The following is a 24,893-nucleotide window of genomic DNA, read 5'->3' as shown; positions in this document are numbered from 1 at the left end:
AGTGATGGACTGAGACTCAAACTCAGGATCTTTGCCTTTCACAGGCGAGCACCCTACCGACTCAGCTACCCGAGCACGACTCACGACCCGTCCTTGCAGCTTTACTCCTGCCAGTACTTCATCTCCTACCTTCCGAATTTCACAGAAGTTCTCCTGTGAAACTTTCCTGTGAAAGGCAGAGGTTCCAAGTTTGAGTCTCCGTCCAGCACACAGTTTTGATCTGACAAAAAGTTTCTTATTCTTTTTTGTTGATTGAGTGGACTCTGAGCCTTTACACTTCTGAATCCAGAAATGTATGGATGGGTTGTGGAATGATTGCTGGTTTTTGCCAGGAACTGGGTGCGTGATTGTCAGTAGGCATTTGACTCCCACTTGCACATCCCCCTTTTGGATGATGTCGAGGAAAACTGGAGGATCTTGTAGGAGACTGCAGCAAAACAGTCGGTGAATTTAACAATTCTTTATTATTCTGACAGACTCAAACAGTAATGTGTGCATTCTCATCCTGATAGCGGCCCGGTGTCATTCCGTAATGTCCCCATGGGCAGCTGGAAGGGGGGTAGTGGACACGACAGATGTGGATACGGCCAGTAGAGGTGGGGTGGCTGTGGCCAAAGCATTGGACGCGTCTCTGCTGCCAGTAGGAGGCAGCTGGCAGCTTCTTCCAGAGCACCAGCACACAACAGCATGGTTCCCAGTGAAACTGGAGAGCAGTGGCGAGCGGCAGGCAGACCCCGGGGGCATTGAGCCGCGAAGTCCGTCATTCGTACCTGACACTGAAAGGTGATGGCAGAATCCATGTGGCACAGTCCTGTGAAGCCAGCATAGTGCCGAGCCACTGAATGCCGAGGCAGTCGGGCAGTGTAGGCATGGTGACGGTGGTGGCGACTGTGTCATAACATTGCCCAGCTGTGCGAATGGTGGTTGGAACACCCTGTGGGGTTTAAGTACAGCTATCTGGTGAGAACACCGGCAGGAGGAACCTCACTGTCGTATTCCTTTGTGCTAATGAACCCTCCAGCTGTCACTGAGGATTCTTGAAAGGGGACCATTGTTGTAGACCCGACTGTTGCCTCCTGAAAGAGGACATCATGGAAGTGGCCGGCGTCTGCCGAGTTGCCGTGTCGTCAGTTCATTGACTGCAGGATCTGGCAACCACTGCATCCTAGAGATGGCTGCGGGCACTGGCTGTAGTCTGTGCCGTAACAGCTCAGTGGGAGATATTTAAGACATTTCCGTCAAGGTCCTGATGACTCGACAGCAGATGTTTTACATTAAATATATTTAATGACACTGAAGGTAAACTAAAAGTGTTAAGCTCATTTGATGTTGTTGACCATCCAAAAAGTTTCTAATAATTGTGTTGCAGTTTATTTCATTTATAGTTTTCGTACAGTAATAGAGTGTGCACATCTTGTGTGGATTAAACTTCCTTTACATACTTATTTGTGTAAATTGTTGTTTCTTTACCTTTTCTTTTTAGAATTCCAACAAGTGATGTACGACCCATCAGAAAACGTCCATTTGCAGCAGCAGTTGCTGAAAACAGGAGAAATGTTCCCGAACGTCGTTAGTCTCAGTCTTGCAGGAAATGGGCTGTTCACACTGAGCCATCTCGCCACTGTCTTTGCCGATAAACTGAAGTGGTGCTCACTAAAAGTATTAGATCTGACTGACAACAAGGCAAGTATGCACTAATTTTTAGTTTTTTTCATACAATACTGGAGCGTCCTGGGTAGAATACAAGCAGGGGACAGCATTCAGCATGTAGTTGATGCATCTACGCAACTACGTGAATGAGATTGCATTCGTAACTGAGCTTTCGAGCAATGTCCCGCTTTGGATCTAGATGCCCACATATAACCCACTCCACCTGTCGTCACACACACACACACACACACACACACACACACACACACACACAATCGTTTGTTTGGGAACCACATGCTCAAAAGAGGTAGGGACAGAAAATTTCAAAAAAAATGTGCCGGGAACATTCATTCATATGTTTCAAGTCGAGATGAAGTGAAGACTTCCCACGGCCCACCTGTGGCTTCGCGACGTGCTGCTGACCTGTTGTACACACAGTAAGGATAGGTTATTGAACTTAGGGGGACTCTGTTCACAATCTCTGGCCAATGGGGGTGCAGAAGAGAGTCACGGGGGTGTGCCGGACAAAGGTGGCGAGGGATGGAGCACCATCACTTCACTCTCTTGCTCACCTGACTCAGACCAGCTAAACGGGCCTCTTCTGCACTTTCACACCATTCATGGGTCTTAGGTCATATTAGCTACTTTTCCAAGCAATTAGTAGCTTCCTCATGTGCCTTAGTTGTACCCCCTGTTATTGTGAATAAATCCTTTGGGGCACTTCCTTGAATTTAGAACTTGATTATTCCAGTGGACCCCACTGATCCAGATGCCCACATGTAACCCACTCCACCTGTCGTCTCTCTCTCTCTCTCTCTCTCTCTCTCTCTCTGTCTCTCTCTCTCTCTCTCTCTCTCTCTCTCTCACACACACACACACACACACACACACACACACACACACACATACACCAGAAGACAATGGTTCAATCCCGTGTTTGGCCATCCTGATTTAAGTTTTCCATGCTTTCCCTAAATTGCCTCAGGCAAATGCTGGGATATGATTCCTGTGACAGGGCATAGCCGACTTCCTTCCTCATGTTTTCCTAATCCGATGAGACCGATGACCCCAGTGTTTGGTCTCCTCCCCAAAAGCAACCCAACTCAGAAAATATCTTTTTTGTGGAACATAACTCTCTCTTTATTCAGTTGAAGTAATGAGTGCTGTCGACAGGGGATGTCAGATTGGTTTCTAATCAAATTGTGTGTCTACAGAGTATCACGTCAATTGTGTGGCCAGATTCACGATTTCTGTCAGAAAGGTCACAAATCATAGTAATTTATGGAAAGTCTTGAGTAGAACGGTAGTAATATATGGCATTCTCTGAGGAAGTGTTATAGGCCCTCTGCTGTTCCTCATCTATGTAAATGGCTTAGGTGACAATCTGAGCAGCCGTTGTAGATTGTTTCCAGATGGTTTTGTCATGTACTGTCCTTTTAAGTCATTAGATCATCAAAATGATTTAGACAATAGATCTGTCTGGTGCAAAAAGTGGCAATTGACTCAAAATAACAAAAAAGTGTAAAGTCATTCACATGAGTACTAACAGAAATCTGCTAAATTCCAGTTACATGATAAATCACACAAATCTGAAGGCTGTGGATTCAAGTAAATACTGAGAGATTACAATTACGGAAAACTTAAATTGGAACAATCACATAGATAATGTTGTTACAATGAGTACACATTTTGCACAGTGCCAATAAAAAAAGGTAGACTTTGTTTCAACACTAGCTGCAAGTACTCCAGCAAGATTAAGTGAGTAATTGTTAATGTCACACAAACACTGATTTGGGGTTCTATATCCAAAATATATATCTGAACACCACTAATGTGTCCAGCCACAGTTGCAGCATTATCATATCCACATTGTCCACAGTACTACTCCAGTCTTAGACCACCTTATTACAACTTTTCACAAATTTGTTGTGCAATTTCATTAGATGATTTCCCAGGTAATAGGATGAAGTCAATGAAGATTTCTCTACAGTTACTTCTGAACCTGAGTATGTATTTGAATACGCAACAATTACTCGAGACATTTGCTTGGTTTAGGCGCTCAGTCCGGAGCTGCGTGACTGCTACGGTCGCAGGTTCGAATCCTGCCTCGGGCATGGATGTGTGTGATGTCCTTAGGTTAGTTAGGTTTAAGTAGTTCTTATTTCTAGGGGACTGATGACCGTAGATGTTAAGTCCCATAGTGCTCAGAGCCATTTGAACCATTTTGAACATTTGCTTGGTATGCGATATATCTGGTACGCTACCAATTGTGATGGAGAAACACTTAGCCATACTTGTTAGCAACTCCTTAAATATCTCTGTTCTGATGTAACCACCACAAAGTTTAATGAATTCATTTTGGCTTTGTGAAGAAAGATAAGATACAATACAGTCATCTGTCTGCTGAGCTTTGCGAAGATGACGATTCACAACAGGTTCATATTTTACACGGAGCTTAAAAGATTTCTTTCCAGTTTTCAAACCCTTCAACGTGATGACAGCTTTTTTTATGATTTAATACTCTGAGTCTAAACTTTTTTCTATTTTTTAGAACAGTGTGACTGTACAGAAGAACTTGTTCCTTTATTTCTTTATAAGCATGTGAGAAAAGCAGTAAGTGACACACAGGAGAATACCATGACTGTATCCTTAAATTCCTCTCACCATTTTCTAGTTTCATGCAAAAACAATCCTCAGATAATCTGTTTTATCTGTTCAAAAAATGAGTCTTTATTCTGTTTTCACATGTCCCTCTCTTAATTCATTTTTCAAAGTCTTACCATTTTCTGTCTGATTGCTAATGTCAGTGAAAACTTTCAAATCAGTCTGCTCTTAGAGAGTGATTTTCTGCATAGTCGTCAAAGCATTTTCAGGCAAAGTTGTCTCTGCATGTGCTGTAGAGAGTGAATAGCATATGGACTTCAGATTGTATGAGCTTGTAAGTTTTGGTGTACTTAGAACTGGAGCAGTTTTCACAGTAAATCTGTCACGACTTCCAGTTCGTTTAGAAAGCAGTTCTTGTTCTGTTTTTTACCTTTCCTGTATTGGCCACCAGATTTCTTTCTTAAAGACATTATGGGTGAGGTACATTATGAAAAAATAATTGTAAAGAATGCATATAAACGACTAATAAATGAACACAACTAATAACTAACTGATATAGAAAGTTTTTAGTTGACACAGCAGCACTGGTGAAGGCAAGGAGACTACTGGGGCAACAGTAGGTTGTGGTACATATTTACGAGTAAGGATAAGCCATGTAGTTAGTCAGAAATCACTGTTACAAGGCACATTGTGTAGAGTATTCATGTTACTGCAGCTTACTTCTTTAGATTTTTTATTTTTCTGGTCTACATTAAATTACAATTTTTTTTCTTTTGGCAAATGTTTCAGTGTCCAAATGCAAAAAATGGAATCCATTATTCGCAATAACTAATAAATTGTGAACAAAAAACTTTCTTTGGGTAACTGTAATACCCCTCTCAAACAGTGAAAAATCCAGGATGGAATGTAACAATATTATGAAAAGAAAAGTTGCTACTCACTGTGAAATGTAGATGCTGAGTTGCAGATAGGCACAACAAAAAGACTTTAACAAATAAGCTTTCAACCACAAGGCCTTCGTCAAAAATAGGCGACACACACACACACAGACACACACACACACACACACACACACACACACACACACACAGAAGAAATACAGATCATAAACAGGTATTCATTGGACAATTACATTATACTAGAACTGACTTGTGATTGCATTTTCACGCAGTTTGGGTGTATAGATCCTGAGAAATCAGTACCCAGAACAACCACCTCTGGCCGTAATAACGGCCGTGATATGCCTGGGCATTGAGTCAAACAGAGCTTGTATGGCGTGTACAGGTACAGCTGGCCATGCAGCTTCAACACGATACCACAGTTCATCAAGGGTAGTGACTGGCGTATAGTGACGAGCCAGTTGCTCGGCCACCATTGACCAGATGTTTTCAGTTCGTGACAGATCTGGAGAATGTGCTGGCCAGGGCAGCAGTCGAACATTTTCTGTATCCAGAAAGGCCCGTACAGGACCTGCAACATGCGGTCGTGCATTATCCTGCTGAAATATAGGGTTTCGCAGGGCTCGAATGAAGGGTAGAGCCACGGGTCGTAATACATCTGAAATGTAACGTTCACTGTTCAAAGTGCCGTCAATGCGAACAAGAGGTGACCGAGACGTGTAACCAATGGCACCCCATACCATCACGCCGGGTGATACGCCAGTATGGCCATGATGAATACACGCTTCCAATGTGTGTTCACCGTGATGTCGCCAAACACGGATGCGACCATCATGATGCTGTAAACAGAACTTGGATTCATCCAAAAAAATGACGTTTTGCCGTTTGTGCACCCAGATTTGTCGTTGAGTACTCCGTCGCAGGCACTCCTGTCTGTGAAGCAGCGTCAAGGGTAACCGCAGCCATGGTCTCCGAGCGGATAGTCCATGCTGCTGCAAACGTCATCGAACTGTTCATGCAGATGGTTGTTGTCTTGCAAACATCCCCATCTGTTGACTCAGGGATCGAGACGTGGCTGCACGATCCGTTACAGCCATGCGGATGAAATGCTTGTCATCTCGACTGCTAGTGATACTAGGCCGTTGGGATCCAGCACGGCGTTCCGTATTACCCTCCTGAACCCACTGATTCCATATTCTTCTAACAGTCATTGGATCTCGACCAACACGAACAGCAATGTCGCGGTACGATAAACTGCAATCACAATAGGCTACAATCTGATCTTTATCAAAGTCGGTAATGTGATGGTACGCATTTCTCCTCCTTACATGAGGCATCACAACATTTCACCAGGCAATGCCGGTCAACTGCTGTTTGTGTATGAGAAATCGGTTGGAAACTTTCCTCATGTCAGCACATTGTAGGTGTCGCCACCGGCGCCAACCTTGTGTGAATGCTCTGAAAAGCTAATCATTTGTGTATCACAGCATCTTCTTCCTGTCAGTTAAATTTCTCATCTGTAGCACGTCATCTTCGTGGTGTAGCAATTTTAATGGCCAGTAGCGTATGTTCAGTCATGTACTTCTCACGATGTTTCCAGGAGGGTGGGGACGATATCCACTCCCACGACCAAATGTGTAAAATAATAACTGTTGAAAAAACATCAACATAGGACATCAGTTATGATGCGGATTCTATGTGATCCTGGAAATATTGTTTTTTATTTTATGATAAATATTGTATCTTACAATTTTTTGCGCCCCTAAAAACCTTGCCATCAGGGGCCTCTGCCCCACAGTCCTCTCCCGCTCCCCAGTCCCCACCCCTCCCACCCGCGATTGCTGACAGTTGTGATGTTTTCAGACGCCCTCACTGTTTTATTGGGTCCCAGTGGCTTCTTATTAATAATGTGTCATGTTGTTATGAAAATTGTAGTCCATCATAGCATCATATTGCAATGAAATATCTGCCATCTTGCAATGGCTGGTGTGGTATTTAGGACAAGGTATGCAAAAATGCAGTGCCCTATTGTCCTGTGTTCCACTGCTACGGAAATACCAAACAGTTCTGAAGTGAATGACATATGTGCCGTCTCCTACCCACCACTGATAGCTCTGTACTAGCCAATCTGAAAATATCAATTTTCTGTACATCACTGTTTGTATTGTCTGGCAGCATATGCTTCCTTACCTGCACCAAAATAGATCACAAATCATTGCCTGGATGCTGGTTTTAAAAGGCGTCGGCAACCCTAACAAATAGCTGCCTCAGGTTGCGACCGTGTAAAAGTTACCAGAAGGTTTTTCAATTTTTATACTTAATTTACAGGGCTTGTAATTGAATCATTACCTGTCATTAAACAACAATAAATGTAATAATGAAGCAATTTATTTAGAAATCCAGTGCTAAGAAATAGATTTGAGGTGATGTATGTAAAACAATTCAACTGAATGTGCTACAACCGGGCTTGTCAGCAGGAATTTTGTAAAGTGGAAGCTCCAAAAATGAGATGTGCTCTTTCACTGTGTTCTGAGAAGAATATGTCACTGTGCTTTTCCCAGAGTTACAGGATGTTGACATCTCATTTTTCTTTTCTAATTTTTATCGTGTATGCATAATATGAATGGTTGTTCTCCAACCTAGTTGTGTGAAAAAAGTAAGTTGTTAATGTGCAATAGAAAGTGTGTGCTACTTGATGTTCTGGAATGGTTTTCAGATTACATCAACTTCTGATCTGGCGATCTTCAGTTCTATACCTATCAGAGAATTGTATTTGAACAAAAATCCTGTGTGCGGGAGACACAGAAACGATGAGACCTACATAAGGTTAGTGGTGTCTACTTCTCCTTTATCCCTGTATATTTTTCAATAGAATGTTTTGTAGATTGAAAGTGAGAGATGTGTACTACCAAAATACAAAATTTTGTTCATTGTTTGTTTTGTGTTTATTTAGATACACAATGGGTTTATATTTGAAGGATCCCATTGGTTTCTGAGTACCTTTCATATAAATTAATTTTCCAGAGTGTAAGGAACTTAAAGCCTTGAACAAAGGGATCCACTCCAAAGGCGATAAACAAAAGAAAGCGCAACTATTCTCATTTATGATTGAAACTCTTGAAAATACTGGTTATTTTTATTTTTAATGAAATTATATTCATTGACTTTAATAGAGTGAATGAAAATGAGCTTCTGGCCAGAAAGTCACTGTTGGTTAACGACTTGGTGACAGTCGACTGTGTATGTCGTTAATGTCCATACAAAAGTAGTTATTTGTAAAAGTTAATCGGACTTCAAATTAAGGTGCAGGCTCAATTTTTTATAATAAAATAACCAATAATAGGATGCTTATGGCGCTTGATCATTGCACCACCAAACAAGCACACCCAGTTTAATTTAAATAGCAATAAATTAATTGCACAATTTAAATAAAACAGAACTGCAGAGAGGTTTGTCTTATTACTGAGTGAAAAATGTTTAAATTTCAACTTTCCAATAATTATTGGCAAAAAGATACATCTACATCTACATTTATACTCCGCAAGCCACCAACGGTGTGTGGCGGAGGGCACTTTACGTGCCACTGTCATTACCTTCCTTTTCTGTTCCAGTCGCGTATAGTTCGCGGGAAGAACGACTGTATGAAAGCCTCTGTGTGCACTTGAATCTCTCTAATTTTACATTCGTGATCTAAGGGTCAGCTCACATCCTTACAGTATTGATGCCAGAATGAGACCAAGAAGACAACCTAATGTCTCACATTTCACAGATCCAAGAATTATAATTATCAGAGAACAAAGATTTGTATAGCATCAGTGTGCTATGTATAATTTTTTTCAAGACTTTGCTTTTTCGAAAGTACAACCAAAAGAAATAGCTTTTTTGCTGTTCATTCAACATAATTGACATAATCTTGCAAATTTTCACTTGAAATGATATATACATTTCATTCTTTTCTTTTATACATGTAAGCTATATACAGATAACGCCAAAGGTAAATTAGCGAGTTGTTTTGTGACAGAGATAATGTTTTGATACATCTCCATGAAAGAAAAGGAGAAACACGCTCTTCAAATTATTAATTCCTGTATCTTCACGAGTTTGTTTCCATAAGTAGTAGCATGCAGACGTATTCTTGGATCCATCATACCAGCACTGTTAAAAAAATGTGTATCTCAATCATACATTAAAGGTGCTATAAAAAATTATTAGAAAGGTAAAATTAATTCGCATATGTGAGATGTGTGTCCCTGTCTGTTCACCAATTTGCCCACCGCTGAGATCCTGCATCGGGAGGCTTGGAGCAGAGAAGAGGAATTTGCACAAGCAGCAAAGGAATGATTCTGCATTGCTATTGTTATAATCAAGACTCCGCACAATGGAATTATTGTGAAACAGTACGTAATGCAAATTGTGAATATTGACCTTGTATGTTTTGATATTGAAGGTCTGTTGATATGGGTATCAGTTATAGTTCTCCCAGGATATGTGTACAGATTTATAAATTGCCTTGCAATCTCTTTCAACTCTTCTTTCCAATCAATTTTTTCTGTTTATTCAAGCAGCAGTTATTAATCAGTTCCCATTATTTGCCCGCCCACATATGCCACTATTCAGTAGCGACTGTTTAAGGTAGGGTGCCGAGTAAAATATGAATGTACTTTCAATTGTTGAGATAAAAATTTTTTTGAGATAAATGAATCATTTTGTTACAAGAAACTAATGAAACTTTCATTGTATTTTTTACAAGTCTGCGAGATTGGTAATTGTAAAAACATTGAAGGAGCAAATTAAAATTAAATTCTACCTACAAATGAGACACGCCAGGAATGCTGATTTTGAATTTGAAGCCATTTTCAATGTTAAGGGTAGGAAGCTGCTGCAACTTTTTTTTACTTCTTTGATTCTTTTGAATTGATAAATATACTCCCACAAGAAATTATTGTACATTGAAAGGAAATGTATATCAATATATGCCATAAATGAAAACACAATCTATTATTGTATGAATGTTATACGTAGAATGTATAACCAAATGAGAGTAAAATGTGTACTTACATAATTGGAATTGAATAAAGTAACAAAAATGAAAACAAAATGACATGCAGTGACATTATATTTAAAAAGGAGAGAAAATATCTTACAGACCCTAATGTATATAAGTGGCGATAATGGCATGTCAGCAAATAAATAAGTGTATTTTGTAATTGTATTTGTATTTTATTGTGTGTGTAGTATGTGGAAAGGACACTACAGAAACTTTATGTAATGCAGTTTTATGAAAGACGTTCAAAAACAAAATGCAAAAACATACGAAACCTGGCTGCAAAGTATTAAGTGTGCATGTCATAAAACAATATGTGGTTGTGCTCATGATAAATACTTCGTGTAACACGAATTTTCTGTGTTCGACAATGTCATAAAAGCGGCAAGGAACTTACCTTATCGACGGATGTCAGATGTACGGGTGGTGTCCCCACTGAATAAGTGAGAGTGACGAGGTGAAAAAAATTCCTCAGGCTGCCGATATGGAAACCAGTTGTCACTGCATCAAAGATTTCACGAAGGATCACGCTGCTGAACACAAGTTTCACGAATTTGTGTAGTTAAAGCAACTGTAAATGCATGACACAGACACTCTGGCCACCCAGTATTGAACATGTGAGCACAAACTGTGCTGATAAAACGTCTGAAAATGTCTGCTTGTGTCTGTGTATGTGCGGATGCATATATATATATGTGTGTGTGTGTGTGTGTGTGTGTGTGTGTGTGTGTGTGTGTGTACCTGTCCTTTTTTCCCCCTAAGGTAAGTCTTTCCGCTCCCAGGATTGGAATGACTCTTTACCCTCTCCCTTAAAACCCACATCCTTTCATCTTTCCCTCTCCTTCCCTCTTTCCTGACGAAGCAACTGTTTGTTGCGAAAACTTGAATTTCGTGTGTATGTTTGTGTTTGTTTGTGTTTCGTTCGGTAAGTCACATCATTTTTGTTTTTAGACATATTTTTCTCATGTGGAATGTTTCCCTCTATTATATTCATATATTATAGAGGGAAACATTCCACATGGAAAAAATATATCTAAAAACAAAGATGATGTGACCTACCAAACGAAAGCGCTGGCAGGTCGATAGACACACAAACAAACACAAACATACACACAAAAATCTAGCTTTCGCAACCAACGGTTGCTTCATCAGGAAAGAGGGAAGGAGAGGGAAAGACGAAAGGATGTGGGTTTTAAGGGAGAGGGTAAGGAGTCATTCCAATCCCGGGAGCAGATATGGCGCTGGCACGTCGATAGACACACAAACATACACACAAAATTCAAGCTTTCGCAACAAACTGTTGCCTCATCAGGAAAGAGGGAAGGAGAGGGAAAGACGAAAGGATGTGGGTTTTAAGGGAGAGGGCAAGGAGTCATTCCAATCCTGGGAGCGGAAAGACTTACCTTAGAAGGAAAAAAGGACAGGTATACATTCGCACACACACACATATCCATCCGCACATACACAGACACAAGCAGACATTTGTAAAGGCAAAGAGTTTGGGCAGAGATGTCAGTTGAGGTGGAAGTGCAGAGGCAAAGATGTTGTTGAATGACAGGTGAGGTATGAGTGGCGGCAACTTGAAATTAGCGGAGATTGAGGCCTGGTGGATAACAGGAAGAGAGGATATATTGAAGAGCACGTTCCCATCTTTGGAGTTTGGATAGGTTGGTGGTAGTGGGAAGTATCCAGATAACCCGGACGGTGTAACACTGTGCCAAGATGTGCTGGCCGTGCACCAAGGCATGTTTAGCCACAGGGTGATCCTCATTACCAACAAACACTGTCTGCCTGTGTCCATTCATGCAAATGGACAGTTTGTTGCTGGTCATTCCCACATAGAATGCGTCACAGTGTAGGCAGGTCAGTTGGTAAATCACGTGGGTGTTTTCACACATGGCTCTGCCTTTGATCGTGTACACCTTCTGGGTTACAGGACTGGAGTAGGTGGTGGTGGGAAGGTGCATGGGACAGGTTTTACACCGGAGGCGGTTACAAGGGTAGGAGCCAGAGGGTAGGGAAGATGGTTTGGGGATTTCATAGAGATGAACTAAGAGGTTACGAAGGTTAGGTGGACGGCGGAAAGACACTCTTGGTGGAGTGGGGAGAATTTCATGAAGGACGGATCTCATTTCAGGGCAGGATTTGAGGAAGTCGTATCCCTGCTGGAGAGCCACATTCAGAGTCTGATCCAGTCCCAGAAAGTATCCTGTCACAAGTGGGGCACTTTTGTGTTTCTTCTGTGGGAGGTTCTGGGTTTTAGAGGATGAGGAAGTGGCTCTGGTTATTTGCTTCTGTACCAAGTCGGGAGGGTAGTTGCGGGATGCGAAAGCTGTTGTCAGGTTATTGGTGTAAGGAAACATTCCACGTAGGAAAAATATATCTAAAAACAAAGATGTAGTGACTTACCAAATGAAAGTGCTGGCAGGTCGACAGACACACAAACAAACACAAACATACACACAAAATTCAAGCTTTCGCAACAAACTGTTGCCTCATCAGGAAAGAGGGAAGGAGAGGGAAAGACGAAAGGATGTAGGTTTTAGGGAGAGGGTAAGGAGTCATTCCAATCCCGGGAGCGGAAAGACTTACCTTAGGGGGAAAAAAGGACGGGTATACACTCGCGCACACACACACATATACAGACACAGTTAATATATTGTGTGTATGTTTGTGTTTGTTTGTGTGTCTATCGATCTGCCAGCGCTTTCGTTTGGTAAGTCACATCATCTTTGTTTTTAGATATATTTTTCCTACGTGGAATGTTTCCCTCTGTTATATATTAGAGGGAAACATTCCACGTGGGAAAAATTATATATAAAAAAAGATGAGGTGACTTACTGAACGAGACCGCTGGCAGATCGATAGACACACAAACAAACACAAACATACACACAAAATTCAAGCTTTCGCAACAAACTGTTGCCTCATCAGGAAAGAGGGAAGGAGGGGAAAGACGAAAGGATGTGGGTTTTAAGGGAGAGGGTAAGGAGTCACTCCAATCCCGGGAGCGGAAAGACTTACCTTAGGGGGAAAAAAGGATGGGTATACACTCGCGCACACACACACATATCCATCCACACATATACCATATACATATACCATATACATATATGGTATATGTGTGGATGGATATGCGTGTGTGTGCGAGTGTATACCCGTCCTTTTTTCCCCCTAAGGTAAGTCTTTCCACTCCCGGGATTGGAATGACTCCTTTCCCTCTCCCTTAAAACCCACATCCTTTCGTCTTTCCCCTCCTTCCCTCTTTCCTGATGAGGCAACAGTTTGTTGCGAAAGCTTGAATTTTGTGTTTGTTTGTGTGTGTATCGACCTGCCAGCGCTTTCGTCGGTAAGTCATATACATCCACACGCTTATAGAAACAAAGAGGCGAAGATACAACAATTAATAAACTGAAGAGAATATTTCTTTTTTTTTCCCTCCATGCAGATGTATCAAAACATATATATATAAAAACAAAGATGAGGTGACTTACCAAACGAAAGCGCTGGCAGCTCGATAGACACACAAACATACACACAAAATTCAAGCTTTCGCAACAAACTGTTGCCTCATCAGGAAAGAGGGAAGGAGAGGGGGAAGACAAAAGGAAGTGGGTTTTAAGGGAGAGGGTAAGGAGTCATTCCAATCCCGGGAGCGGAAAGACTTACCTTAGGGGGAAAAAAGGACAGGTATACACTCGCACTCATGCACATATCCATCCACACATACAGACACAAGCAGACATATTTAAAAGGTCTTTTAAATATGGTCTTTTAAATATGTCTGCTTGTGTCTGTATGTGTGGATGGATATGTGCATGAGTGCGAGTGTATACCTGTCCTTTTTTCCCCCTAAGGTAAGTCTTTCCGCTCCCGGGATTGGAATGACTCCTTACCCTCTCCCTTTAAACCCACTTCCTTTCGTCTTCCCCCTCTCCTTCCCTCTTTCCTGATGAGGCAACAGTTTGTTGCGAAAGCTTGAATTTTGTGTGTATGTTTGTGTTTGTTTGTGTGTCTATCGACCTGCCAGCGCTTTCGTTTGGTAAGTCACCTCATCTTTGTTTTTATATATAATTTTTCCCACGTGGAATGTTTCCCTCTATTATATTGAAAACATATATATATATATATACCAATATAATGGAAGGAAACATTCCACGTGGGAAAAATTATATATAAAAACAAAGATGAGGTGACTTACCGAACAAAAGCGCTGGCAGGTCGATAGACACACAAACAAACACAAACACATACACACAATTGTATGTGTATGTTTGTGTTTGTTTGTGTGTCTATCGACCTGCCAGCGCTTTTGTTCGGTAAGTCACCTCATCTTTGTTTATATATATATATATATATATATATATATATATATATATATATATATATATATATATATATATATATATATATATATGAATATAATAGAGGGAAACATTCCACGTGGGAAAAATATATCTAAAAAGAAAGATGATGAAACTTACCAAACAAAAGCGCTGGCAGGTCGATAGACACACAAACAAACACAAACATACACACAAAATTCTAGCTTTCGCAACCAATGGTTGCCTCGTCAGGAAAGAGGGAAGGAGAAGGAAAGACAAAAGGATATGGGTTTTAAGGGAGAGGGTAAGGAGTCATTCCAATCCCGGGAGCGGAAAGACTTACCTACCTGTCCTTTTTTCCCCCTAAGGTAAGTCTTTCCGCTCCCGGGATTGGAATGACTCCTTACCCTCTCCCTTAAAACCCATATCCTTTTGTCTTTCCTTCTCCTTCCCTCTTTCCTGACGAGGCAACCATTGGTTGCGAAAGCTAGAATTTTGTGTGTATGTTTGTGTTTGTTTGTGTGTCTATCGACCTGCCAGCGCTTTTGTCAGATATATATATATATGGACACACACACACACACACACACACACACACACACACACACACACACACACACACACACACAATGGCAAATGTAAATTAATGAGTTGTTTTGTGGCAAAGATAATGTTTTGATACATCTGCATGGAGGGAAAAAAAAAAAGAAATATTCTCTTCAGTTTATTAATTGCTGTATCTTCGCCTCTTTGTTTCTATAAGCGTGTGGATGTATGCTTGGCTCTGTCATACCAGCATTGTTAAAAAATGTGTGCCTCAACCGTACATTAAAAGCGTTATAAAAAGTTATCAGGAAGATGAAATTAATTCACATATGTGAGATGTGTTTCACTGTCTGTTCATCATTTCGCCTGCCGCTGAGATCCTGCATCGCGATGTTCTTAGCAGGCGAGAGGAATTTGCACGAGGAGCAGAGGAGCGATCCTGCATCGGCATTGTTATAATCGAGACTATGCGCAATGGAATTAATGTGAAGATGATAGTAATGCAAATCGTGAATATTGACCATGAATGTATTGATACTGAAAGTCTGTTGATATTGGTATCAGTTAAGGTTCAACCAGGATATGTCTACAGATTTATAAACTACCTTCCAATATCTTTCAACTCTTCTTTCCAATCATTTTTTTTCCAGTTATTCAAGCAGCAATTATTAATCAGTTTCCATTATTTGCCTGCCCACATAGACCACTACAGTCCCTTAACGACTGTTCAGTCAAGCATAAGAGTTCACCCTTGCATCTTTATCAAGAGATATGTTAGAACCTTACAGAATGGTCGTCTTTGATTTTGTCCAGACTCGTAGGTCGTGAGACAGAGTCCAAACATCAATTTTGTAATCCAGCACAATACAGTCCTCAAAGATACTCGAAATAATGTACTTTGAAGTTTTCCAAGTGCTATCACAGTCAAAACTTTCCTACCATTCTAAGCCGAATGCATGTAGCATAGTGCATAGTGTTGCAGCCGTGTTGTTATGAGTTCACTGGTACGATTCTCAGCAAATACAGATTTCTTGAAGTTATGTATCAATTCCATATTTATTAATAAATTGAAATTTTAATTAATAAATTTTGATGTGACTCATATTTTTAATAAAAATAATATATTTTCATTTTTGTAATTAATTACTATTTGGTACAAAAATTGGTAGAATCAAATAGAAGTTAAAATATTTTCTTATTTGAGGAGATTTTAAAAATACAAACATGATTCCAAAAATGAAAATATTAAATTCTTAAAAATGTTTTATTTATATTGAGTATGGGAAAGAAATGTTTTATTTATCTTGAGTATGGGAAAGGTTTGGTGCAGACATTTCATGACTTAGTTGAGGGCTTTTATCATGTCCTAAGAGAAAAGGTATTGGGAGTTGGAAAACAAACTACTGGAATTCTTCAAGGAATGTGTGACAGAAGCTTCAGATGTGTCCAGACCGAAGTTGGAAGAACTGATTGGCTTAGTAATGTTAATCAATTGAGATAAGGAAGTGTGGTGTCACCACTGTTATATATGATTAGCGAACCCGGAAATACTTCGCAATTGCTAAATATGTATTGGAATTAGACATACATTGTATCGTCGTCCTCCCCCTCCCTCTTTGCCTCTCCTTCTCCCATCTCCTTTTGTCCATCTCCTCCTCTGCCCCCTATCTGTCCATCTCTTTCCCCTTCTCACTGACCTTATTTATTTGTTATTGCAAACAGAACCTCGATTGGGAATAGAAGTCAAAATGAATGAGTAAATCAGTTGAAACTATTAGTACAGGGTATATGAGAGAGACCTTTTTTGATCTTTGAGGATAGTAGCACTAATGACAGAATTTCACATGGTTGTAATTTACGAACAGGTAGGATTATAAAGTTAGCCAAAACACAATTTTATTATTTTCTGTTAAAAATGGCTGTGAAGAGGAAAACAAAACTGCACAATTTCACAGCACAGCTTAGCATGTTCTTTCTCGCAGCTGGTTTAACTGGAAGTTTTATTTCATAATATGTCTCTGTCCCCAATTGTTTAGGCTTTGCATTGTCTGTCAGTCAGTTGAGAAGGGATTCATCCTACTGAATCTTTCCTTGAATTTTTGTGAAGTGAAATGAAACAATTTCAGTAAGATCATGAATTCATTGAAGTGAAATAAATTGTTCTTCGATAATATTGCCTGAAGTGATGTCATCAGAAAGGAGCTGTTGTACCTTTGTATGTTCTGTAAGAAATGCTTCAGTCGAGGTTCTTGGCCAGAAAGCAAAGCCACCAGTCGATCTGATGGTGGTGTCAATTGTGGTAATTTTACCATTTTGCTCATACAACATAATCCTGGCAGTCCATGTCAAAACCTCAAAGCATTGCAATGTTGACAAGCATTATTCATTGTTCCAAAGTCGACCAATACATTTGTGGCATAATCAACTGTTGGATTGTATTTGAACACTAAGTGTTCAGCTCGAATTGTGTTGTTTGGCCATCTATTTTGTCAATGTTCCAAATTATTTTGTGTGTAAGCTCCTACTGAGCAAGTCAAACTCAATTGTACACATCATGATGGATCACGCTTGAGAAATTCTTATTTTATTTGCCTCCACACACCGTCTACACTCTTTGTCAGTTCTCATGGACCCAACAGTTGTGTAGTTGGCTTGTGTTGTGTGTGTGCTGACAGATGCCTCACTGGTGGCATTATTTCCAAAGAAAGAAACCACGAACTGAAATCGGGTGTTTGTAACACACCAAATTATGATGAACTAACATCACTTCAGTCTTCCCAGCACACCAAAAATATTATCACCATCGATAACACACTGAAATATCCCTTTCAGTCATATTCTTTTTTGAAGAATATCAATATTCAATGCGGAATTTGTAGTTGTTATGAAAATATGTGACAGCAGAGCTGTTAAACTAGACATCACATTTTTTTGTATTGTTATGAAAACATATGGCAGTAGAACTGTCAAACCGACTATCACATTTCTTTTATTGAAATTTTCAAACAAAAATACCATCTAAATTTCCAACTTTTCTGGTGGATTTTCCAAGAATATTCTTACGTTTCTTTCATGCAAATCTTGTTCCAACAATTATGAACACAAAAAATATATCAACCAAATCACCGAAACCGTTCTCAAGTGATGACCTTTCATACATGTGGTGATTGAATTTTATGTATGTAGATGGTGAAGGATGAAATTGCAAAAGAGACAAAAGGGGCTCATAGAAGAAGGGAGATGAAGTTGTTGCTATTTGCCAATCATATAATGATGTGGGGAACCAACAGTTGGGAGGTAAAGGAACAAAGAGACATGCTAAATAAAAATATTGAGATATATGGAATGAAATGCAATGTGGAGAAAAGCAAGACTATGGTGGTGATCAGAGGAGACAGAGAACAAATTACCATTAAAGCACAGGATATTGAAGCTGTGGGTAACATTAAATAGTAGGAATTGTGATGATAGAGAATGCAAGAATGAAGGAAGAAATTAGCAAAAGGATACAACATAGCATTACATTTTACCAATGCGTGGGGAGGCTTAGTGTGGGGAAGACGGGTGCCTACGAAGTGCAAGGAAGTGCTGTACTAAGACAAGAAGAGGGTAGAGTAGAATTCAAGTTAGTGAAATGAAATGAAATTTCCTAAGAAATATGTTATGGAAAATGAGGAGAGAGAAAGTGAGAAATGAAGATGTTAGGAATGAAATTAGATTAGGAATCCGGAATGACATAATTCAGAAGAACAGGTTAAGATCATTTGAACATGTAAAGAGAATGGAAGATGGAAGAATACCAAAATGAGTGATGGAGACCAAGTTTGAGGGCAAGAGGGAGTCCTGGATCAAGATGGATTGACTAAGTAAGGATAAGTTTAAGAAGAATGAATCAGGACTGGAACAAAACTGTTATAGAAGGAGAATGCTGGGAGGACAGAGGAAAGGGGAGAAGTATCATAAAAGTCCCAGCTGAGCCTGATGATGGATAAAGGGGAAACGAAGATGACAATGACCCTTTTTTGTGTGATTAGTAATGAACAATGAAAAATGTTAGTTTCGTTAATACAGTATGATCCATATTACTATTTTTAATTAATATTTCAGTTTTATAGTACATATGAATTTAAATAAAACTTAAAAACATCTACCGGTAGCAGGATTATAATTAATGACCATGTGGTAAGGAGACCGAAGCACTACAAGCATAACCACAACCAATACACTTGAACGTTTTGTGTTGAACAGCACTTGAAGTCTTAAAATTTTTAAACTCTATTTTTTAAATTATTTTTGAGAGTTGCACCATACTGCTTTAGGATATTTATGTTTACCCATTACCTACAAGTCATATAAATGTGATGAAAATCAAAAGCGCCAGTCTGTGAGGTCACGTTGATAGCTTCATCCTGGTTCTGCTGTTAGATATTCTGATAGAGGCACTGACGTTAGACAGGCAGTCATTCCTGAGTTGCAAAGATCATATGCCCACCTTTTATTATAAAATTGTGGAAAAGAATAAGTTTTATGTTATATACACGGTGATTCAGCTAAATAATTTACCTTAGATATTTCATGAAGAGTTTAAGATACCATAATACAGTTTTCACTCAAATAAATAGTGAAAAAGTCCTCACTAAATGACATATTGTTTCTTTGGATATCTATATTAATTACAGAGATATTAATATCAAGATCACTTTGTCAAATGGAATTGTAGTTATTTCTGCTGTTAGTACCATAATCCTAAAAGAGAAGAATTGAATGGTGTTTCGATCTTCAGAATCTGAGTAGTAGTTTTGGAGAAATTGTAATATGTATAACTTCAGATTTATCTGTTTTGAACATGAAACCAATTGCTGTCTTATGCAGAAGCTCATGATATCATACCCAGAAAAGGAAACGGGTCACATCGGGTGGAGAGGAAACACAGGTTAGCAGTGCTGCAATGTAGCACTATAAAATGGGCACCAGGCTTTCATTCTGTGTGTGTCTGTCACATGTGTCGAATGCTGTTTAGTTTGAAAAATAAATGCCTCTCACAAACTAAGAAATGATACTTTACAGAGAATGCAGAAGGTTGCAAAGAGAACAGTTGAGCTGCAGATGGCACACACACAGAGTGAAAGCTACATGTCCTCTGTGGCCCTTTTATACAGGTACCGTGTTGCTGCAACATGCTGTTTGCTCTGTATCCGATGTGATGTATTTCCTTACATGGGTATGTAATCACGAATTTCCACATAAAACACCTGTCAGTTTTGTCTTCAAAACAGATAAATACAAAGTTTTAAATATTGTAATTTCTAAGAAACTAGTCATCAATTTTGAAGAGTGAAACACCACTTTTAAAAGTACGGTTAGCTGCTTAAATTGCTATAATATTAGTAGAAAAACAAAATTGATTCTGATATATCTATAATTAAAAGAGCTATCAAAAGTGACTATACATAATTCATTCAGGACCTTTTCATAAATCATATGGGTAAAAACAGAATCATGATATCTTACGCAATTCTGTAAGTATTTAAGGTGAATGTCTTGGCTGAATCACCCTATAAACATAAGGTGTTGGTATGGGGCTACATACTCCTCTACTTTGTTTATCATAAATTCAACTCAAATGTAAACAAATTCCTGCTCAGCAAGTGCAATGCATTTAGACCAGATGTTGTGACACCACTGTAAACAGGCGCTACTTATCTATTAGTTATTTCATTTTTATTCTTATGTAAGTGGCTCAATAAGACACAAAAAGCATTGCAAGTCTTCACTGTTTTTTCCAGTCTATGTTAGGTGCTCAACGAGTTTAATTCTCGTTTCAATTTTAATTCGACAATTGCTTTCTCTTTCCTGCTAGTTGCACATGTACAGTCCTGTCGTTCGTATCAGCTGTGATAACGTATGAAATTGCTGTGTGTTCTGCAGTGAATGAGAGGCATGGAAATCCACAGAAAAAACAGCAAGAAACAGATTGTGCTTAGTGTCATTGAAAACTATGTAGGGAAATAATTCGTCGTAACTGGTACAGCGGATTTCACTAATGATATGTGAGTTTACTGGAGTTTCTGTCTTCAGTATATTAAGTATGCAGAAAAAAAAAAATTGGACACTCGTCCACTGACTACTGCTTGACAACACGAAAAGTCAGCAGTTGTGTGTGATAAGAAAATGTGACAATTTTGCGTGATTTTCTGTGCAATTGAAGGAGCAGGTGTGAGAATTGGACGGCTTCACAGATGTCACTGTCGATCAGCTTGTCATCTGTGTTGCAGATGACAGCATTCGTTGTGAACTGGATTCCTTGAATCCTGCTACAAAAGGAGTTGTGAGATTACCAGATGACTGATGACTGATTGTATCATCATATGTGGCTTTAGTATTTGGTCGTACAGTGAAGTCTCGACAATCTGTTTTTACGTTAAGTGTGTTGTACGTAAATAAAATATGCTATGTTTGTGACAGTTTTTTTGCTGTCCAGTCTCTCATAACTTTCACTTTCCGCCTGATTATGGCATTATACACATTAGCTTTTTATTGTTCTTATAAATTGTACTAAATGTAATTCAAAGTTCTAATTTGCCTACTGTGTACTACTATTACAAATCACATATATAGAGAATTTGACATTTTTTGTGTGGCTGTTACTGTACATTGATTCTACAGCTGTAGCTTGATCGTCTCCTGCCTCAGATCCCAGAGATGGGGAGGACGGTGCAACTGCAGACTGTAGTAATCGTAATTGGACGGACAAAAAAATCTACTCACCAGGCAGCTGCAGGAGAAAACATATATAAAAGTATTGAAATTTGTAAGCTTTCTTACCTTTTGGCCCGTTCTTCTGGCAGAAGGATTGAAAGAGGAGGAAGAGAGATGAAAGAAAAGGGCTGATGAGGTTTAGGAAATAGGGACAGTTCAGAAAAGCTTCCCCAGAACCCTTGATCAGCGGAGACATGGCAGTCGTTTTCCTTGACTCATTCAACCCTTCTGCCAAAAGAAGATGCCACTAGCTCCGTATGCTTGGAAATTTTCTTCACCCACCGCTTGGTGAGTAGATTTTCTTCATCTTTACAATTAAATTATATTTTCAAAAATGATTCTTTTCATTGATATACTGTAATACTCATTCGGACACGCCTGTATTCTACACATTGTTATCTACATTCCACAGGCAGTAGACTGCAATTGAGGTATACAGAACAAGGAGGAATATGTAGTACAATGTTTACTTCCTTGCTAAGATTATGATGGTTAGAGTGTAAGTATTGTCATTGCTTATGTTTAATAACAAAAATGAATGCATTACTCTTTAACATTACTCACCGTAATTTTGATAATACTCTACGTTAACCGATGAATGTAAACATAAAAGACTTTCTTTCTAAGTTATCATGTTCCCTCACAATGAGAGACATTAATGACAGGATACATTGAAAATTTGTTAATATAATAATATCAATACCTCTATGAGGCCTGTTCAAAAAATTGCGGAACATTCGTAATTTCGTTGGTGCAATCCTTTGTTTAATGTGTAACTGCTGGAAGTTTCGTTATTGCATGTCTGCCAGTTACTGTTTAGTGCTGTATTGAGAAGAATGTTGTGTCGCACAGCTAGTGAATATTGAGATGCTGGTGTTAGAGGAACAACGCGTCTGCATTACATTTTATGTGAAGCCCAAGAAAGCCTTTACAGAGCCACACCAAATGATGCAGATAGCCTACAGTGATGAGTGTTTAAGCTGTACTCAGTGTTACGAATGGTTCACACGGTTTAAAATGGCTGGATGGCAGTTAAAGATGGCCCTCGTTCAGGATGTCTGGCAGTTTTCGGTGAATAAGGGTGGCAGCGTGGTACTACTGTGCAAGACTCACACTCCCCCTTGGCTGTCGAACTTACTTGGAGTTGCTTTGCTAATCTTCTTTCAGGATAGCCGGCTGCGATATTCGGCCCAGCTTTTTCTCCAAAGAATAGATGCTACTCTGGAGGAATTTTCTATACTTTTAAATAACTCGGTACACTTGAGAATACTGTGAACTCAGTCTCACTGTATTTTCATAACACACAACAGTTTTCATACACTGAAACATTTCCCGTAAGCACGACACCTTCCGGTCCGACAGAAGCTATTACAATCATCTTTCTGTAAATACAGTCTATAAATCTCTCCAAGTTCAACAAGACAACCATCCAGACTTTACGACAGTAAGTGAGAGAATGAATGAATAAAAAGTCCCTTCTTTTCTTTCAATAACCTTCAGATGTTCACAGCAATAATGGTTTACGTTGCACAGAGTACGACGCGTTTATTCCTTAAGCAGGCTGTGTAACTTCTTAGGCGGGCTCGGCGACTACCTGCTCACGCCGATCATCCGTCCGATACACATCCGTCCTGCACACACATAATCGTGGGGCAGTAGACATGATTCTACTTTACCACACTTATCCCTAAAACAACATGTGTTCAAGGCAGTGGAATTATGAGTGTCTCTGGAATTCACTCCGAAATTCTCAAGGCACTACAGATGCCCTTCAACGTCTACTGATGACACTTCTATCGAGAACATCAACGAAATTGTGTGTACCAATCGAAGACTGACTGTCTGGGAGATTTTCCAGAAGAGTTTAACACTTCAGTTGAGAAGGAAATGGCCCAAAATGTGGCAAGACAAATCGTGGCTCTTGCATCATGGTAATGCACCTGTGCATTCATCCCCATTGTTGCAAGACTATTCCACAAAAAATGAAATCACTGTGCAGCGTCATCCTTCTTACTCTCCGGATGTGGCCCCTAAAGACTTGTTTTCATTTCCAAAGTTGAAAACACTATTGAAAGGGCAAACATTTGCAACAATGGACATGAAAGAAACTTCGCACATGGTGCTTCGCGCAATCCAGCAAGAGGTGTCCCGAGACTGCTTGCGGGAGTGGGGACGACATTGGGAGCAATGTATCAATTGTAGGGGAGAGTGTTTCAAAGGAGACCATACACAATAACTAAACGGTAAGGATACAAAAGTTTTGTGGACAAAGCTCCAGGGTTTTTTGAACAGATGTTGTACTCAGTAAGCTACCGTACAGTCTGTGGCAGAGGGTATCTTTTGTACCAGTGTCACCTTCCCCATTTCCTCTTTTAATTGCTAATGGTTTATGAGATAAACAACTGTTCATAAGCCTCCATATTACCTCAAATTTCTGTGATTTTACCTTTATAGCCCTTATGTGAGATTTATGTAGGAGAAAGCAATTGAATGGTTAAAGCTTTTGTGAACATATGCTCTCAGAAATTTCTTTGGACAGTAAGCACACACCATGGTACTAGATCCCAGACTGAGGAGCAGTGCTGAAGTATTGGTCAAACTATTGATTTGCAAACTGTTTCCTTTGACACCGGGCTAAACATTTTGCAAGGACTCTTCTGCCAAATTTCAGTATGATTTACTTTTCCTATAACTAGTATTACGTGGTTGTTGCAATTCAGGTAATTCCATAAACATTCTCCCAGATATTTAATAGATTTGACAGTTTCCAGTGATTGGTTCACCTTGAAGAATAGCAGTGATGCAAAGAGTGAACTGTTATTGCAGTTGGTTATTGGAAAACAGGAATTTGTGCTGTAGTTTAGGTGAGAGTGGATGAGTGTAATATAGGTGAATAATTTTGTGTAGCATCATAAATCCTCTCTGAGATATTGAAACATACATTGTAATATATATCTGAATGTCTGGTTCTGTCTTGTTTTTTTTGTATTAGCAGTCATCATGCCATCCACATCAGAAACTATTTAAGTGCTTGTATTCACTTTTAATTAAGTCTGATTTTATCTA

The 24,893-nt window shown here is 39.5% G+C and overlaps 1 protein-coding gene across 1 annotated transcript in view; it reads left to right on the top strand.

The window, feature by feature from the left end:
* The window catches only part of LOC126425326 (nuclear RNA export factor 1-like), a 167,315-nt gene that overhangs the window by 77,394 nt on the left and 65,028 nt on the right, over window positions 1-24,893 (top strand). The window contains exons 7-8 of the mRNA XM_050088308.1: window positions 1,484-1,683; window positions 7,870-7,979. Of these exons, the coding sequence (XP_049944265.1) occupies window positions 1,484-1,683; window positions 7,870-7,979 (310 nt within the window). The remainder of the gene's footprint in view (window positions 1-1,483; window positions 1,684-7,869; window positions 7,980-24,893) is intronic.

This window comes from Schistocerca serialis, chromosome 10 (assembly GCF_023864345.2).
Source record: "Schistocerca serialis cubense isolate TAMUIC-IGC-003099 chromosome 10, iqSchSeri2.2, whole genome shotgun sequence".
Classification (NCBI taxonomy): Eukaryota; Metazoa; Arthropoda; class Insecta; order Orthoptera; family Acrididae; genus Schistocerca; species Schistocerca serialis.
Note: the sequence above shows the minus strand (reverse complement) of the source record. Positions and strands in the feature narration are given on the sequence as shown.